We start from the raw sequence: 18,846 nt of genomic DNA, 5'->3' as shown, positions 1-18,846 counted from the left end.
ATGGAGAAGGAGCTTTTCTTTTTTTGGTCCCCCTTGCCAGTTCCCCGTAGCTGGAGATGACCCACCCAGCGCCGGCTGGGCTACATGCACTGGTGCAAAGGGAGCTGCTGTTCGGGAGCTGCCGCTGTAAAGGGAGACGCAGCCTGGGTTTGGTGGGCTCAGGCAGGGCTGGATCAAGGCTGATCAACCCTTTATCTCCTCGTTTCTCTAAAATGGGTTTGCTTTGTCCAAACAGAGGAGCAGCGGTTCCCGGCACTGCACTGAGCTGATCCAAAAACCCACTCAGCCGCCGAGCCTGCACGGCAGGACCCCAGCGCCCAGCTCACGCTCAGTGCCTCCTACTCGCAAAATCTTGGGAGTTTTGTATGAAAACCATTAAATAAACAAAATATGCTGAAAAGCAGAGCTCTGGGGGAGGCTGAAGTTTTCCGGATGGGGTCAGGGCAAGGGTTTTCCTTGCTTTGCTGCCTTGCACTGGGGTTTCTCCTGCATTTGTAATCGACTCAAGCCACCACAGATCTTATGCGCCCTCAAGAAGAGAGAAATCCCAGTGGTGTTAAGACTTCACCTTCCCCCCAGTTTTACGGGGGATGTTTTAGTGTGAGGAATGGGAGATGATGGCCAGTTCAGCAGGGCTGTCTTCATATGCCCCGCAATGCCCTCCCAGCCCTCCTCTTCTGCACCGCTAAGCGTTTTGTGGTGGGGTTTGGGGCCCTTTTCATCTGCCTCTCCTCTCTGCAATTCCTGCCCAGTTTCTCCTGCAGAGAGAAATCCCCCAAACCTCTGCCACTGGGGCTGAACCAGGATCGTTCCCGTTGTGAGCTGTAAGGGAGAGGCAGCCGTTGGAGGGAGACCTCCTTGTCCCAGGAGATGTCGTTATCCATGGGAGACCTCATTATCTGAGGGAGACGATGCCGCCTTTCCCACCGGAGAGCAGCTGACTGATTCCCAGCGAGCGGGATGGGAAATCCTGGCTAAGAAGCATGGCTGAAAGGAGCCCCAGCTCATGCAGGACTGTCTTAGCATCAACGGGGAGCAGATGGGAACCGTAGCATTTGTCTCCACTTATCCAACACAGCAGCTTAGCTGCAGTACCAAAGCTGGTGTGACCCAGCTGAGACGGCCAGGGCTGGTGTGTGGGAGGTCGGAGACAGCCTGCGTAGCCCAGCTGCTTGCCTGGCTCTTGTGGAGGGGTTTTCTGATGTGGCTTCATTCTGGAGTTGCTGGAAATTGCCTTTCATGACAGTCATTTATCTTTGAGCCGTTGGGTACAGCAAGCACATTCTGCTTTCTGCTTGGCTAACTAAAGAGACGAGCGTGTAATGGAAGAAATGATGTGCTTGTAAACGTTTTCTCAACTTCAAACTGCTCCTTTAGATCTGGGCTGCTGTCTTCTCACTTGCTTCATGAGCAGGACTCGGTATGTCACATGAGTCATTCTGAGTGTTGGAGTAAAGGACCCCTTTGTGCAGCATCGCGTGCCTGGTGAGCTGCCCAAATGTTTCCATCGTGCTCTCCTCCCATGCAGTAGTTCACGGCAGACTTTTGCAGCTGAATGTGTTGCATGGGGATGAAGAAAAAATCCTTCATCTGAAGAGAAACACAACGGGTTATTTGCACCGCCTAACTTTAGGCTCCTTTCTCAGCTGCTTCTGTTGGGAAAACTGGGCTGGCAGTTGGGAAACGGCTCCTTCCAAGGGCTCTCAGGACTTTCCGCCTGTTCTGTAGAGCAGCCACTTCGCTCCCTCCTTGAGTGCAGCCACCAATGTAAGGTACAAATGAGATCTATTAACTGCCTAATTGAAGGTCCCAGAGGAACTTAAAGAAGAAGAACTTAATTAACCAGCCTGGAGCCTGGCAGAAACGCAATGTTTCCTTCCTAAGTGCCTAATAACCAGCAGGATTGGTGCCTTCTGCTTTCAAACACTGGGTGCAGAATGTTTTCAATTAGTCCTTTCAGTGGAAAAAAAAAGGATTTCTAGCTAAAAATAACCCACCCTGCCTACCTTAGAAAATCTTGCTTGCTGTAATTTAAAAACCATTCAAGTTAGGTCACCTTCCCAAGGAGGGCAGGTTGGCTGCTGCCTTCTCCTCTTTGCAGAAAGCACTCCTGAGCTAGACTTCATTTTCCCAAAGATTTAATGTGCCAGCTGTGAAATGAGGATAATCCTTGCTTTGGCTAGGGAATAAGCTCCTTGAGGTCAGACTGTCTATGTAGCACGTGTGGTGTGTGAGACCTGGGTCTTGACTCCTGGTTTTGCAGGACCACGGGGGAGAAGGTTTCCTTACCTCTGCGTAACTTCACCACCTCGATGTGTTTTTTTTCCCACTAGGTCTCTGGAAGTTCGTTATTTCACGTACGGGATCCTCTTCGGCTGTGGCAGCTCCTTCGCCTTCCAGCCCTCGCTGGTCATCCTTGGCCACTACTTCAAGCGCCGCCTTGGCTTGGCCAACGGCATCGTGGCCGGCGGCAGCTGCCTCATCTCCGTTCCGCTCCCCTTCTTCCTGAAGATGGTCGGGAAGGCCATTGGGCTGGCGCATACTTTCCAAGTACTCAGTGCCTTAATGCTCATCCAGATATTCTTGTCCCTGACCTATCGGCCCATCTTGCCACCTTCTTGTGACTCTCAGCACGACGGGCAGGACAAGCTGGGCAGCCGGAGCATGCGGCAGCAGTGCTGGTCCCAGACGCGCAAGTATTTCAACCTGAGGGTTTTCCGGAGAAAGACCTATCGGATTTGGGCCTTTGGGATCGCTACTGCTGTCCTGGGATATCTCGTACCTTACATGAACCTGGTAAGAGCCTTGGCTGAGACTGGAAGGGGCGGGAGGTCCCTTTGCCCGGAGTGAAAGGGCTCCTCCGTGCAAGTGAGGAGGAGGAGGGAAGGTGGAGATGGGCAGCAGGGACAGAGCCACCAAAAGCCTCAAAGCTAAGAAACTGCGGCAGGGACGTCCTGTAAACAGGAATAGTGATGGGAGGAGACAGCTTCTTAATGCTCCTGTGTGTCCTCTGCGCCAGGGTGGGCAGAGCAGTCGCTTCCCACGGCTCCCGAGGACAAGCATCGGTAGCAGGAGAGGAGGGGGCTGTTGGGTTTGAGGTGGGCGGAGGTGGTATGTGCAGGTCAGCATGGTGCGGCATGAGGGTCACACAACCACCCCCAAAGCCACGAGCCCTCTGCGGAAAGTCTTGTCCCTTTTTGGGGTATGAGAGGGATTAACTTACTGAGGATTCATGTCCTTGCATCCTTCCCTCCATCCTAGGTGAAATACGTGGAGAAGCGATTTCAAGAAACCAAAAAGGACTGGATCCTCCTGGTTTGCCTCGGAGCCATGTCAGGGCTGGGGCGCTTGGTTTCAGGCCGCATTGGCGACTGCATTCCTGGGCTGAAGAAGATTTACCTGCAGGTACGTTGTGTCCGACCCTCCGCGTAGCTGCTGGCTAACCAGTGTGGGTCAGGGGATAGCATCTCTACATCAGTATTGACGCTCTGCTTAATAACCGTCAACCACAGATCACAAATCCTTTACCGACCATTACCTAACACCCTTGTCTCCTGTTAGGGAAGAAAATTTATTATAGAAAGGTGTACAGAGAAGTTACACACTTGACCTGAGGTCTTGGTGTCCGTTCAGCAATCAAACTCTGTGGTCCCAACTCTTTGCAAACTGCTGGACACCCTCTCACCTTCTTGTGGTTTTTGAAAAACAAACCGCTGAAATCTAGCAGCTAATCCAGCAGCTAATCCTTCCTAAAGCTTCTTAAAAGGTTATTCTTAAGGGCATCTCTGAGACGAGAGCAGACGATGGATGGTATTGCTGGGTCCAGAGGAGGGGGCGATGTGGTTGACCTGTTCAGTGTCATCTTCATGACACTTCCTGCTGCCCATCCCCACTCGTTCTGCACCCCAATGACATGCCCGCTTTTGTCTCCCCAGGTTGCGTCCTTTGTGCTGTTGGGCCTCCTGTGCATGATGATCCCCCAATGCCGAGGGTTCGAGGGCGTCATTGTCATCTGCCTCTTCCTCGGCCTTTGCGATGGCTTCTTCACCACCATCATGGCCCCCATCGCCTTTGAGCTGGTGGGGCCCATGCAGGCGTCCCAGGCCATAGGGTACCTCATGGGGCTGATGGCTGTGCCCATGACCGCGGGTACGCCGATAGCAGGTTGGTAGCACCGCGGCGCCGGACCTGGACCCAGCTGTTGGGAGGGAGCAGATACTTGTAGCGGCTTTCACCCGTGGTGATATTTTGGCATGAGACCAGACATACGGTTTTTGAATTTTGAATTTTTGAATTTTCTGGCTTATTGTGTCGCAGGGGGGTTGAAGTACTGGTGTAGCATCACTCCATGCTACGTCCTGTAGCATCTCAGGGCCTTTCTCCAGGCTGATGAAAGGTGACCAGCGGGGGAACAGTGAGAGCGACCCAAGATCACATATTGACTGCTCTCTGTTTGAATTGGCAGATATTAGTTTTCTAGAAGTCCTTTTAGATATCTGGGGACTGATTGCTAATCGGTAAGTTCAGCCCCTGGATTGTTGAATCAAAGTTAGAGATGGAGACACCCAAGCCTCTGTCTTCCCAAGACTTGGGTATGTGTTTAAGCATAGTAATAACCACAACGTCCTAAACAGTGAGCACTTTGCCAAAGCTGGCCCTTGAACAGCAGAACGTCTGCATCAGCAATCGCTAAGCTAAAGCTGTATATGCGCCTCTGATCTCCCTGCTTCTGGCAGCAAAATTCAGTTTAACAACACCCTCATGAAGGAACGTGGGGGTTGCAGATGTCCCGCTGTTAGGGTGCTGCTGCAGGACCCCCTGCATCGGGCTGGCTAGGCACAGGGCTGGGCGAAGGGGCTCATTTCATGGACGTAATCCCCAGGTAAGTGTCTACGCAGGAGAAAACTCGGAGGGATTTTCCAGTGCCGATAAATGGCAATGCGTTATTCTCCAAGGACGCCTGGCTGCGTCAGAACTTGCCAAACTAACAAGTGCAGAACCTCACTGGTTTTTAAGGGATCGGTTATTGTTTGTAACTGGCAGCATGTATTTTTCAGCTGATGTCCCCATGTGGATAAAATATCCATAAGCAAAGCAGGGCTTCCAGATGGAGGCAATCTGCAGAGGAACAGCCCCTGCCCGCTTTTCCTATTACCTCCCGGCTGGCGAGGCGCTAGGAAGAGCCACCTGAGATGTTTGGTTGTTTAACACTGTCTCAGCTTGCATTTGGGATTGTTTGGGATGTGTCTGATTGTGTCCTGTTCTGGTTAAATAGGAAGGATGGCTGAGGCTTTCCTTCTTGGCTTCCTTGCTACACAACGTTGGCTGCGCACATCCTTTAATCCAGGGCATAAAAACTCCAAGGAATGCAAGGAAAAAAAAATCTGTTTTAAAAACCCAAATCTCCCTAAACCTGGTGGTTGAAGCAAGCTGCAGCTCTCACTCGAGGGAGGAGACAAGTCGGTCATTAGACTGACATGGCTAAAACCACCATTGTTCTTCTCTTTCAGGATACCTCAATGATTATTTTGGGAATTACGATGCGGCCTTTTATTTTGCCGGAGTCCCCCCCATCATCGGCGGCTTGGTGCTCTCCGTCGTCCCGCTGGTCCATCAGAGGATGCTGAAGAAGCAGCGGCTGGATTCTGGCAAAGACAAGATGCTGGTCTCGGAGGCGGTGGTGAACGGGGAGCTGCTGCCGGGCTGTCCTGCCTCCGAAGCACACATGTAACACCTCCGCTCACCAACACTCACTGTCGCCACCAGCAGCCTCTCCATAGCCCAAGCACAGGCCCTTTTCTAGACGGACTGTAATTCTCAATGATCGCAGATGCACTATGTTTGTAAAGGAAAAAAAAACCCACAAAAAGGTCTTCTAGTTAAAGGCTTTTAACTAGCAGAAACGCTCTTTTTCGGGACAGTTTTGATTTCAAAGCCACCTTTTTTTTTCCTCTAACCATTTTTCTAAGGAGAACTCTCACCAGGATTCAAACTTGATTGATCTCCCGCTCCTCTCCTCAGTTCTCTATACGTCACGACAGAGGTTTACAGCTAATAAATGCCTTTTTAAAGCAGGCCACGGATGGAGCTTGTTGAACCTTGCAGCGGTCCATCCTTCTCCTCTGGTGTCACTTGGGTGTCACGTCCAAGCAAGACAGCCCCCTCCCTGGCCAGCACCAGAGGCTGTTTTGGAGCCAACAGATCTGAAGGAGGAAACGCTGCTTTAGTCCGGTGCATAAACCAAATAAATGGTCGGCGAGTCCCTCTTTAATCTTCTTCTCTCCTCCTTTTCCGCTGCTCTCCCACACACCCAGGGAGCTGCAGCTGGGACGATGGGGAGCTCGGCCGGCTCCAGTCCTGCCGCCCTCATCAAACGGAGCCACGTGGGAGCACCCCCTTCCTGCAAAACATGCCTTAAAAACGCGTGGACAAGACCAGCAGGTCCCTCGGCCACTTTCCGCCTCCGTTTTCTCGCCCAGCAACTAATGATTGGGCTTTTGAGGTGCAAAAGAGAGGGGCAGCTCCCAGTGCAGCCCACTGGCGGCTGGCTCTGCAAGGCGAAAACTGTAGGCAAGCTGCCGAGACGGGCACTTCGGAGGCGTCGAGGCACGCAGGGTCGGGACAGAGCCCCATGTGTCATGGGTGCTCTCCGTGCTGGGAGGCAGCTTCCCTGCGCCCAGAGATGCGGGGATGCAGCCAACTTGGGACACAGGGGCACCCGCGGATGCGGGGATGCAGCCGGCTCGGGGCACAGGGTGCCACCGCTCTTTTTTGGGGCCGGTTGTGTATTATGCAGCAATAAACGTGAGTCAGTATTGGCCGGGGAAGCTCAGTGTTTCCAAAGGGTTTAAAAGCCCTAGCAGTGTTTAACTTGTAGCCCGTGCGTTGCCGTGCAGAGCCGGTGCAGGGTCAGTGCCGTCCCCGGGGGGAGAGGGAGAGAGCTCAAGAAAATAGCACAGCCCGTGGGTACCCACCACACAGAGCGAAGGCAGAGCTCAGCCGTGTGTAGAAATTCATCACCTCCAGGCATTGCTAATGAGCGTGGCACAGAGCAAGGGAAGTCCTCCTGCCCCGTGGGTCCCCATGTGAACAAGGTGCCGGCTGGGACCGGGGTACCTTTTCCTGGGAATAATAACCCAGGAGAGAGCAAGGAACAAAGCTCGCATTTATCCTGGCTGCAAAACCATCCTTCATTGGATTTTCATTTTATTCACCTGCCACTAAAAAATGAGAAGCCTAAAGAGGGACGTGTGCCATGGGAATCAGCCCTCGGTCCCTGGGCGAGTAGGGGGGTTTGTAACACCAAGACAAGTCTTTGCTGGGGAAACTTGGTTTCAGTGGAGGACCCTTCCCGCGGGCAGCGGCGGGACCTTTGTATATAGGCTCAGGGTTCTGCATGCCCCTCTGGCCCTGTTTTTAATCCATGTTGGCTAATGCATTATAAGGTCTTGTGGTCTTGTGGCCCTTCTGTCCCCGTACGAGCTGGAAAATTAACTGATGTGTTGTGACGTGTCTGTTTTTGACTATAAAACGAGATGTCCGTTTGTCTCTTTCTTCGATACACTTTTCTGTGACTGTTATTACCCTTCATTGCCCGTATTGCATCGTCTGCTACGGCTCTGCTGACCCATCGCTTGGTTTAGGAAGCCACAGGCGGCAGCAAGAGCTGCATGGGAAGGCAGGGCATGCATACCCCTGTGCATGGGTAGGAGCTGAACCACGGTGTCCGTGCTCCGGCTGCGGTGGGATCTGCCAGGCTTAGCCTAGGGCAGGGCATTAAAGTGATGCTTTTCGGGTGGGAGCGTTGGCAGTGGGGCATCTTCAAAGCTGTCTGACAGCTGAAGGAAAGAAATACGTTGCATCGTAACTCCTTTGGTCAGTTTTGGGGCTTTTATTCACATCGGAGTTCGATGAAGTTCTTCAAATCATATTTTTTACCTTAATGCTCCCCGAAGGAGAGCTTATGAGGGATTTAAATTCAAGAAGTAGCTTCTTCAGACCAACAAGAGGACGAGCAGAGCTGCCTCAACCCCTTGTCTGGCCTGAGCGAGCGGCTGCACGGCAGAGCCCCCCGACGACCACCCAGCTTTGCATGAGACTGTTGCAGTAAAAACTCTCTGGCTCATAAGGCAATTCATGGTCCAAATCCCAAATTTCTACAGATTTCTTGCCTTAAATGCTCTGCCTGCCTGCAAAGGTCTTTGGCCCAGGAGGAGCCTGCATTCGGTGCAATGGGTGCTGAACGCTGCAGCGGCATCAGACCAGCTCTGTGTCGGCCAGGAGCCAGCGCTCTTCCCAGGAGGGGTGGTGGTACCCACGTTCGTCCCCCCTAAATTTTGATCTTTGCCCGCGGCTTTTATTATTGACCCTCTAGGAGATGTTGAGTGACGAGGTGCATTCATAGGCCACCCAAGCTTGGTCCAAGGAATCCACCCTTTATCCTATCCCGGACCAATGTCTTGGTACCAGCCTCCCAAAACCGCTCTCAGCATCTTTGTCTGGCTGAGATCCGGCCCTTGGTCAAGACGAGGGCAAATTCTGCAGCGGGGAAGGCATGTTTGAGCAACAGCAATGAAAGGTTCGCCTCGTCTGTAAACACAGATGGGAACGGGAAGGGCAAAGGTTGGAGGAGTCCGTCAACATAAAGGGGAGTATTTTTGGGTTTGTTTGTCAGCTAAATGCTGCTGCTGTGCGTCTAGTTTGTCCCTTGGCAGCTTGCAAGAATTTTTGCAGACTCGTGGCACGTGAGAGGTGGGATTGTGGCGATCTGAGCATCTATAAACAGGGAGAAATTGCTTTGGTCTCCGAAACATCCTTTTAGCCTCTTGTAGTCTGGTGCTGTGATGCCACATAGGTCCCTACCTGTTGCAAAAAGCTTCATCCTAAAACCCCTCCTGTTTCTTCCCGTTAGGATCCGCTCGTCCTAGGCCAGCACATCCATGTCCTTCTCTGGGCGGGTGAGGGCTGAACGGGAGGCAGCGTTCACGGCGAAAACTACCTTTTACTCAGCTTTCTAATTAAAAAAAACCCCAAACTTCTCCCTCCCCTGCAAGTGCCGGGCTGTGATTCCTGCCCCATTCCCTTGCTCCGAGAGGGGAAGGTGGAGCCCGACACTCCGGGCTCGGCCATTTTTGGGAGCCAGCGAGGGCATGGGAGGGGGTCGAGTCCCTCGGGTGGGAAGGGGGTGGAAGGGAGCGGGAAAGGGAGCAGCTTCGCTCTGTGCCCGGGGTGTTTGGAGAGCTGCAGGCGCGCGCGTAGCCTTATGTAAGTGTACAGCAAGCGCGGGACGTGTCCCAGCAGCGCCCTGCTCGGGGCTTGGCTGGGGCTGCCTTTCTAAATCTTTAGCTTGAGGGTGTTCAAATCCAAGTTGTTGTCTTTTCTTCTTTTTTTTCTTTTTTTTTTTTTTTTTTTTTTCCGCTGCTGCAGAGTGAGGCACCGGGTTTAACTCCTCTCACTCTGGCTGAGGGATGGAGCGGGACAGCCGAGACGGAAGGGTTCAAGGGTTGGTTGTGTTTTCAGCCTTTCGGGGCTGCCCCGGTGCTGGGAAGGCTGGCAGGGCAGCGGCTGCGGGAGCTGCCCGGGAAGTGCCCGTGATTCACGGCTTAGAGCTTTTTTGAGTTGTGAAACAAAGCTGGAACCATCTGCGGGAGCTGCTTCATTACAGTGTGCCCTGCCCTGAGGTCCTGCAACCAGGGAAATAGATGTTTCTAAGTCACATATAGCTTAAATTTAACAAATTCTGGCCACCCATTGGCTGGGGTTGAGGTTTCCTAACGTTTCCCTGCTGTGGGAGCTGTGGGAAGGCCACATCCTAATTGCCATCAAAGCTTGAGGGCTTTTGCAGGTCTGCTGCAGTACCGTGGGGTTTGGGGACCCCCAGTTTCAAGACGTTTTGGCTCTGCCTTTCACCAGCGTCGCGGTTTGGGGCTGCCAGTTTGGCTACGCCAGCAGTCGAGGAGCTTCGTAACCCTCCGGGCTGAGCTGCGTGGTCCGGAGGAGGCGGGAGAGGGAGGTGGCCTGCAGCTGGGCACGGACATTCCTGCCCTTCCGTGCGTGACAGTGCCACAGGAGCATTTTGCATGGCCGTAGAGGGTCTCTTTTGGCGTTGGTACGTTGGTGCTAAGAGCGATTTGCTCTGGGCAGTCTGATTTGGTGCTGAGGATCTCATCTACGCTTGCTCAGATCACTCCGGTTCAGCCTCTTGGGAGGCTTAAGGTGGATTTTAACTCTGGCTGACATCTGCATCTATACGTGGCCATACAGTCCTCAGAGTAACCACCTGCATAAAGGTGAACTTGGACCAAATCCTCTGGACGCAGAGGGGGACAGATCCAGCTGAGACCCTTGCCATCCCTCCATCCTTCCCTGCAGACTGTTACCTGGCTTTCACGTGCCTCTGTACCCAACAGTTTTGTTGAGGGTTACCTTGGTTATTTTAGCTTCAATAATTTTCACACTGGCGGAGTTTGCTTCTCCTTATCCAGTTGGAAGCAGAAAACTGGGATGACTTTGAAAGCCCCGGCTCCTTTGCCAAGGCAAGCCGAGCAGCCCCCTCCCGCCGCCGGAGCCGCTGCCTTTCTGCCGCAAAAACCTGCACTCGGGCAGCTCTTTCAGGCGCTTTTGTTTAAATCTCAGCCACCCTTGTAACCTTTGGGGAGAATGATGTGATTGACAAGTGCTCCTTAAATACTCCAACGTCCTCTCCGCAACGCCGGGCGGGGATGGAGCTGGCACTGTGGAGGGGCTCCACCGGCAGGCAACGAGCCGAAATAAAGCTGTTTCCCTTCTTTTCGAGAGCCCGTGGAAGGAAAGCAGATGTGGGGATGGATGGAGCTGCCATCCCCGTGCAGCTCCGAGTGGGCTTTGCGGCTGAGCCCCGGGGTGGCTGCAGGGGTGACGCTCCCCATGGCCGGGGGGTGAGCATCGCTCCGGACGCTTTATCAGCTTGGCATGGCAGCTCCGCGGACTTTAGTCCTGGTGACAGCGAGATTATCGCTGGGCTTTGGCGGGCTCATCCTGCACAACCCCTTTCAGGGATGTTTTGTTGTTTTATTTTTGCAAATGTTGCAATGCCCTTAGTGCTCCCACCAAGGACGGACACTGCGAGTGCCCCCACGTCTCCTCTTCCCACCACAGCCGTGCCAGCGTGGCGGCAAAACACCGGCACCGCCGATCGCAGGCGCAGGGGTCCCCGCTCCCGGCGGAGGCAAGGCAGGAGAGGAAAGACACGCAGTCCCTCCCGTTTTCTGCAAAACACGGCTTTGGAAGGAGGTTTTGTACCTCCAAAGTGTCTCCTCTTTTTGTAACATACTTCCCAACGCTCACCCTACATCCACCTCCGACCAGCAAGGCAAATGTAGCTCTTAACCGTAGCATTAGAGGCAAGACTTAGTGTCTATTTTACTAAGGAATGAAGCTTTTTTTTTTTTTTTTTGTACATTTTTAATCGTGGCGTGTAAGATGAGTTGTTTACTGGAGCAGGTTTTTGCATAGCGTTGATGCTCCGCTTCTGGTCGGTGACGGCCAGATTGCCTGAATGCAGTTGGGTTTTTGGTTGCCGAGTGCATTCCATCAAATCATTTTGGGAAAGAGCACGACTTCTCGAGGCCTGAACTTTCCCAGCATATCCTGTTTCAGCCATTTGAACGCATTAAAACCGGCGACAGGACTTTTTTGGGGAGGCTGAGGGCAATTAGGAAATTACCCTGCTCTCCCTCTCCTGCCCTGAAATCCAGCAGGATGAAACCAAATATTTGCTTTCGGATGGGTGGATTTTGGAGCTGACTCCATCTAAGAGCACCGGGGCGGAGGCTTGAGTTTTGGCCGTTTCGGGTAACGCAGGAGACGGCTTGTTTTTAAAGCAGGACCTCCAAGCCTGCTGCCATCACCCCCCGGTTAGTGGATCCCCATGCCGTGCCTTTCTCCAGCCCCGCTGCTGTCCGGGACCGTCGTGGTTGGTATTAGCTCCATCGCTGATGGAAAAAATCCTGCCCAGGGGTTTTCGGGGTGGGATGCATTGCTTTGCCCTGCCGATGTGCTGGTAATGCTCACCCTCACAGTGTCCGTACCCACTAGAAAGATTCAGTAAAAGGCTGCAAGCACCCTCAGTAGCTTTGCAACCCCATTTTTTTTCACTGGGCTCCTGGCTCTGGCTCAGCAGGAGCTGTGCGCGGCTCCAAACCGGGTCCTGCGAGGTGCCCGGGGCTGCTGGGCGCCCTGGGCAGACCAGCAGAGCCAGCAACCCAAAAGCAGCCACTCAATTCGATGCAGAAGTCAGACCCTGAAGTCTAAAATTACTCCTTTTTTTTTTTTTTTTTTGACATCTGCTCCCTGTAACTGATTTATATTCCCTTAAAGTTTTGTATCTGGAAGTAAAGTATTTGAATGTGTGTCTTAAAAGTATGACTATCCTTTCAAAATGTGAATTTCTGATTGTTGGTATACAAAAAAAACCTACCCCATATTAGCACATTTTTGTAATTAATGTTTTATGAATGTTGTTTAAAAAAATTGTGTAGAATAAAACCAGTTTAAAACCAAAAGGGGTCCGTGCCTGTGTCTCACCAGGTTTCCTCCCCCGTGGCTGGTCACGGGCACTGGTTCCCCGGCAGCTTTCCCGGCTGCTGCCGATCCCTCCGCCCAGCGCCTGCCCAGGATATCAAAGGAAAAGGGGCTGGAGAGGTGGCAGTTTAACACAGGGAATTATTTTTATCAAGTCTTTCATACACCTTGAGGAAAGGCTGTGCCGAGGTCCTGGTACCTAACGGGGGAGAAGAGGTTCCTGGTGCAACGCAGAAGGGTGAAAGCTGGAGGTGGTGTCGGCGGGTGGAGGATGGTCCTTGTCCTACCCAAGGCATCAAAAACTAAAAATAATAAAGAAAGAAATCCCTGAGAGCGGTGTCAGTGCTTGGGGTGAGCCCTGAGCAACCTGGACGCGTTCCCCCTCCGTTCCCCTTGGGTCTGGCTTTTATCAACCAGCATCTGGGGCTCGCCGGCGTCTTTGCTCCGCGGGGCCTCTTGCACAGCGACAGCACCAGGGCTTTTTTTTAATTATTATTAGTAGTATTATTTCTTCCTTTTGGCAGCGGTTTGAGGGCCCGGTGAGGCCTCTCGGGTATTAGCGCTGGTCACAGGAGAGCTAATCTTTTGTGTCAATAAGAGCAGTTATGGGAGGGTTGAGGGCGGGAAAGACCAGGGATGATTATTCGTAATTGAGGTTACAGTGGCTGTGAGACACTGAAAACAAGGCTTTTATCAAGGGCTTTATATTAACGATTTGTTTATGCTAGGTGCTTTAATTGACATTAGATGAAAGCTGACATAGGCATTAGTTTTATATAGCTCAGGCCTTTTTTTTTTTAATGTGCATCTCAACCCTTTTTCAAGTTGGGGATATTTACTGCAAATAGTATTTAAAAAAAAAAAAAAAACCGCCAGGAGATAAGAGATGGTAAATAGAGATTCAAAGGGAATGAGACTACAGCAACGAGCTCCTCCGGAGCACTTCGTGCCGTGCATGCAGGGACAGAGCAAGGAGAGGTAATGCTGCATCCCGTTCCTGGGAGCGGAAAGCACCGTGCAAACACGCGGAGCTGCATGGCGCTTCATTTACAGGTAGCAAAAAAAGCAATGCTAGCCTAATATTACAACGATCTTCTTGGGATGGCTGCAGATTTTGGGGGGGGACGACACACGACTTGGGAGGGTGCTGGGGGGTGTGATAAAAGTGGGCTGCACACCCATGGGGACACCCAGAGAGGCAAGGGGGGGGGAAGCCCTGCCCAGCTGCTCCCAGCCCCCCCAAGAGCATCAGCTCATCACAGCCCATCTCCACAAGCTCCATATAAATAAATAAATAGATACATACATATATCTCTCTCTCTGTAGGTGTGTTTGTGCATGTGCCCACTGGGAATCCCCGCTCAGCCTCGCTGCTGGCTGAGCCCAGGGCATGGAGCAGCAGCAGCCTCCCCCTGCTCTGCCAGGCTGCTGGATCTGGCCCTAATACATGGAAAGTTGAAAAAGTGGGAAAAAAGGTATTTTGGATAAGTGCAAAACCCTAAGTTTTTCAATAGAAAGGCTGCAAACTAGAAAAGACCAAACAACAACAACAAAAGGATGCTTTCATTACTATAACACAATGGTTAAGTATTTAAATATCTAGTCATACATTAAAATTGAAATATCATGGATTAAAACAAGCTGATTATATATAATAGTTTACATTTGTACTTACAAAATGCAAAATTTACATGTATGTTTTATATATTAAATATGAACCACATGTCAATGTCTTATATTAGTTTAATAGTTACAAATTACATGGTTTAGAGATATATGTATGCACAAATGGCATATATGATATCTATAGTTGCATTTAGTTGTTTAGTTTATACGTATATATACACACACACGTGTGTGTGTGTGTATATATATCTCTCTATATGTGCAGTGTGTACCCGCTGCCATTGCGTGAGGCTGACCGCCTGCAAGCGGTTCCCGGGCATTTGGAGGCCGCGGGTGGGTGCTGTGCTCGGCCGCTCCTCTGCTCCTCTCCCCGCGGGCTCCGGGCTGGGCTTGTTTTCTTTCATTGTCTTCTTCTCCCTCTGTTTTCATTTTGCAGGACTTAAATATTATAATCCTTAAAAAAAACCAAACCAAAAACCATCTGCAAGTGCCTTTGAAGGACTTGAAGGATGCACCGACGAGTGGCAGTTTTTTTTTTTTTTAATCATCTCTGCCTCTAAATGCAAATCTTTCCTAGAGCTGTTGCTTTGCTGTCGTTATTTAAAGCAATAATTTGGAAAAGATTCATTCCCAGGGCTGTTCAGCCGCACCCATGCTCGGCACGGCTGCCGGGGCTGTTGCTCAAGCAGCTGCGGGAGGGCATCGAGCTGGGGTGTCGTGGGACCCTCTGCCCCGAGAGCAGGGTGCCCAGCACCCATGCCCGGGTACCGGGATGCATCACTGAAGGGGAAAGGAGAACACGCAGGGTGCAGCTGGGGGGTGAGCACTGGGGTGAGCTCAGGGTGCGCTCGCTTTCCTTCAGGTTGGGTTGTAGGGGCTTTTTTTAAATGCAGTATGGGAAACCGCTTAATACTGGCAGCAGGGCAAAGCAAGGGAGGAAAAAAAATACATATGCTTAGATCTAAGGCAAACATAGCACAGAGGAGGGGGAAAAAGAAGGAGGAGAGGGGAAAAACAGAGCAAGAACATCTGTGTAGCTGGGAGGGAGAGGAGAGACCAGGCTCCCCATGGTCCCGGTGGTGGGGAGCCACTGACACCGAAGCCGATGCTGAACACGCAGCACCCCTGCGGCGGGAGGCAGCCCGAGCCCACCCCGCCGGTGCGGGAACAGAGAAACACGTTGGGCTGCAAGAAGCGCTGATTGCTTTTGGACCCGTTCGCTTGTGCATGCTTTATCCTGGCCGAGGCTTCGGGGTATGCTTTTTTTATCTTTTTTTTTTTTTTTTGGCACAAGAGCTGCACTAAACAAGTCTCTCCCAATCACCTGCAGCCCCACTGGATCCTGCATGGGAAACACAAGCAGCGTTCGGGGGCTTTTTGAGCGGGGTTGTGTAAACAGCCCCTCCCGCGGCTGCGGGGTGGGGTGCGAGCGGGGCCCCGCGTGTGTCCCCCCCGCCGCAGGCTCCAGCTAGTGTTCTGGCATGCACCTCTTCGGCCCAGGATCAGGATTTTATGGTTATAAATCTGTTGTCGTCTTATCTGGAGCACTGTTCAGGCTGGGCCAGCCCCCGTGTACGCGGCCAGCACCGCATCGCCCCCAGCAGCGCCTGCCGCCCCCCCGCTCGGCCCCCGAAGGGCCCCAGACTGCGGTCCCCGGGCCTCTTCTTCTGGACCTGCTCTGTATCCTCGCGACCAGATCCTGAGGATCCCCAAGGTTTTGCTCCCGCCTGTTTTCTTCTTCCACCTGTGTTGATGTTTTTACCGGTCCCACTCAGACGAGCACAGTTCAAAAGCCTTTTCTTTTTTTACCCTTCCTTACTTTTCCTTCAGTTTAACTCACCTCCTCTTTCCCTTCCCCTCCTCTGTCCTTCATCCCTTCATCCCTTTCCATCATTTCCCGCCCCCCGCCTTTCCCTCCTGGCCACGCCACGCGTGCAGGGAAGATGGACGAGCAGCGCTGCCCGGATGCTAGCCGACAGCAATCAACTTTCAGGGCATTTCCCAGCCTCCCCCCCCAAGTATTTCAGTTTATTTAGATCCATCTTTACAAATTAAAGCAAGATCATCCCAAAGGTGCCAGCAGCAAAGGCCGAGTCATTTCCAAGTTTATTTAGGATTTATTCAGTTTATTTAGAAGTCAGCAGTACCTACAGAGATTATTTCTTCCACTGCATGTTTTCCTGCCTTTCACCTGCCAGGCGCTGCCTCCCCTCGGCCAGCAGCGAGCGATGCTCAGGGCAGGCAGGCAGCGCTCCCGCCTCCGTTCATATCTTGGCATAGATCCCCGCTCTGGGGCCAGGAGATGAACCCTGTGGGCTCCTGAAATAGCTTCGTTTCAAGAGCTTTCACACCCGTAACGTCCTCCAGTACCAGCAAAACCGCCAGCCAGCCTGCCGGCAAGGTCTGACTTTGCAGACGCAGGGGAAAACACGGGGTTTTGGTCTGGGGCGGTGCCGTCAGGGCCATTTCACTGCTGTGAAAGGAAAGACTAGAGCAGGTATTAAAGCCAAAAACCCAAGCCAGGCACTTTTTGCTTCATGGCATTTCATACAGGACCCATCACAATGAGCAAAGCCGCTGCTCCAGAGCAAAAAACCACCAGCCTCAAACTTTCAGCTTGGAGAAATCACATTCTGCAAATCCATCCCGAGAAATCAAAGCAGCGCAAAAAAATCATCTCTGCTGGCAACCAGGAGCCCGGCCGGCTCCCCTCCTCGCGCTGCACAAGGCATCGCTCTGCCGGCTGCCGGAGCCGCGGGGAACCCACCGCAGCCCCCATCCAGACTCACACGATGCTATCGCAAGGATGCCGCCTCGTAAGCTTTTTCCTTGAAAACCCAGGACCCTGCTGGCGTAGGGCGCCAAAACTCAAGAAACCCTCAGCAAATATGGGATGACTCCTATTTTATGAGGTAATTGTTGAAGGGACTCGACGCCTGGATTTTCACATGCTCGGCTTAACAGGGGATTTATTCAGGGGAACAGTTGGAGCATGCAGCATCAGCATCTCATTAGCGTCAGAGACAATGCCCCTCCAGTTTAAGACTAAAAAGTGGGGTTAGTTTTCCCTATGTAACTTTATTGTAAAGGTTTAGGGAGCCACAACAGAGCTGAATTTAACTTCATTGTATTAAAAGCCCGAAACAGGTTCAATCACACTCGAAACAGCTGGGAAGGGCAAGCGAGCAGCAGCCAGCCTTTGCTTTTCTCCCCGCATCTCTATTTCCAAACACTCGATCCCTCTGAGGAGCAGTCAGAAGAGCCCTTTTGGAGGCGAGAAGCCCCCGAATGCACGGTTATTCCTGCACCCCCATCACTCTGGCATGGACAGGTTCGCCAAACCCCACCTTTCTCCTCCCACCCAGCAGCAGGACCAGCAAAGCGGCCAAACACATTCCCCTGTGAAGGTCTGGATCTGCCACGGAAATGTACCCTGAAGGGAGGAGCAGGACAATGTAAAAGGTTACAGGGTTCAAGCACCGAGAGGGAGAAACAAGGTTATATAAAGTTTTACAGGCCAGAACAAAGACCTCGGCTATATTACAGAAAACAAACACAGGGATGAAGTCAGCCACACACGTGCTCCAAGGCTGGTTTGGACGCTTAAAGCAATTTGGGGGTTGATGGACAGTTTTTAAGGAACAAATACAGGGCCACCCAAACCGAAGGACTTCCTACAGGGAGATGTGCGGCTGGAGTCGGCGACCTGGCAAAGAGCTCTTGAGACAGAAAGTGTGGGAACCGCTTCATGAATGAAGTCACCGAAATAAAAGTTAACGCCTATGTTCAAGACTCAGTTTCAGATTGAACTGTACATTGGCAGAGCAAGACAGACCACGGAGCTCAAGACGAAGCATGTGGGAATGGGGAAAAAAACCCACCCTTATCCAAGAGCTCTCGCCACAGAGAATGAAGCTGGAGCAGAATCCCGACTCAACACATCCCCAGAGAAGCCCACAGCTTTCCTCCTTACCGAACAAGAGCATCACTCACAGTACTGCCGAGCATCAGCCCAGCTGTGATACTGCTACCCACTGCCGTGGCACCTGAAACGCTGGGCGCTGCGTGTTTTCAAGCTATACATCACCTTCCTACCCCTTCTTTTGTTTCGATGTCAGCACACCCCTCTCGGGGAGCAGCTCCCACGTCCTACTCGAGGAATGGAGCTGAAGGGAGGGAGGGGAAGAGCTGATAATAAAGACAGCTTCCCATGCCCTAAAAAATTTCCTTCCCACTCGAGTGTGTATTTGCACGTACATCAGCTACTAATTTTAGGACGAAGCTTTTAGCCGTACGCGAGAGCTTCTCATGAAAGTCGCTGAATGCTGCAAAGTGTATTTCTAGGCAGACTCAGCCCTGACAGCGCCGACCACCGGGCCCTGGTACTGACGGGCACCCGTGAAAGTCACAGCTACTACTTGAAAGACAACTTGCAGACACTGCTTTGGTATCCCACATTATCCACTGACAGATTTACAGAAGTCTGGGACATAGTGAGATTTATTGCTTCAGTTTTATGTACTAAGGAGCAATAAATTCTTCCGAGAAGTTAACTCCGTACCATTCCGGCTCTTTCCTTTCTGCCCAGCCTCAAGGGAAAAGGCGTACGGAGGAAATAAATTCCTACCACATCCATCGTCATTTACTCCAGCGCATTCC

At 52.0% G+C, this 18,846-nt stretch overlaps 1 protein-coding gene across 5 annotated transcripts in view; it reads left to right on the top strand.

Moving 5' to 3' along the window:
* Positions 1 to 18,846, top strand: part of SLC16A2 (solute carrier family 16 member 2) — a 437,579-nt gene that overhangs the window by 28,644 nt on the left and 390,089 nt on the right. For 4 of the 5 annotated variants that reach the window (XR_007766937.1, XR_007766938.1, XR_007766939.1 and 1 more), the window contains exons 3-6: positions 2,334 to 2,796; positions 3,262 to 3,405; positions 3,936 to 4,164; positions 5,511 to 7,073. Coding sequence is in view for 1 of the 5 variants with exons in the window: in XM_050901504.1 (XP_050757461.1) it covers positions 2,334 to 2,796; positions 3,262 to 3,405; positions 3,936 to 4,164; positions 5,511 to 5,731 (1,057 nt within the window). In the remaining 4 variants the exon portion in view is untranslated. Of the gene's footprint in view, positions 1 to 2,333; positions 2,797 to 3,261; positions 3,406 to 3,935; positions 4,165 to 5,510; positions 7,560 to 18,846 lie in introns of those variants that run through there. The other variant, XM_050901504.1, reaches the window with a different exon arrangement.

The sequence above is a fragment of the Gymnogyps californianus genome, chromosome 9, assembly GCF_018139145.2.
Source record: "Gymnogyps californianus isolate 813 chromosome 9, ASM1813914v2, whole genome shotgun sequence".
Taxonomy (NCBI): domain Eukaryota; kingdom Metazoa; phylum Chordata; class Aves; order Accipitriformes; family Cathartidae; genus Gymnogyps; species Gymnogyps californianus.
Note: the sequence above shows the minus strand (reverse complement) of the source record. Positions and strands in the feature narration are given on the sequence as shown.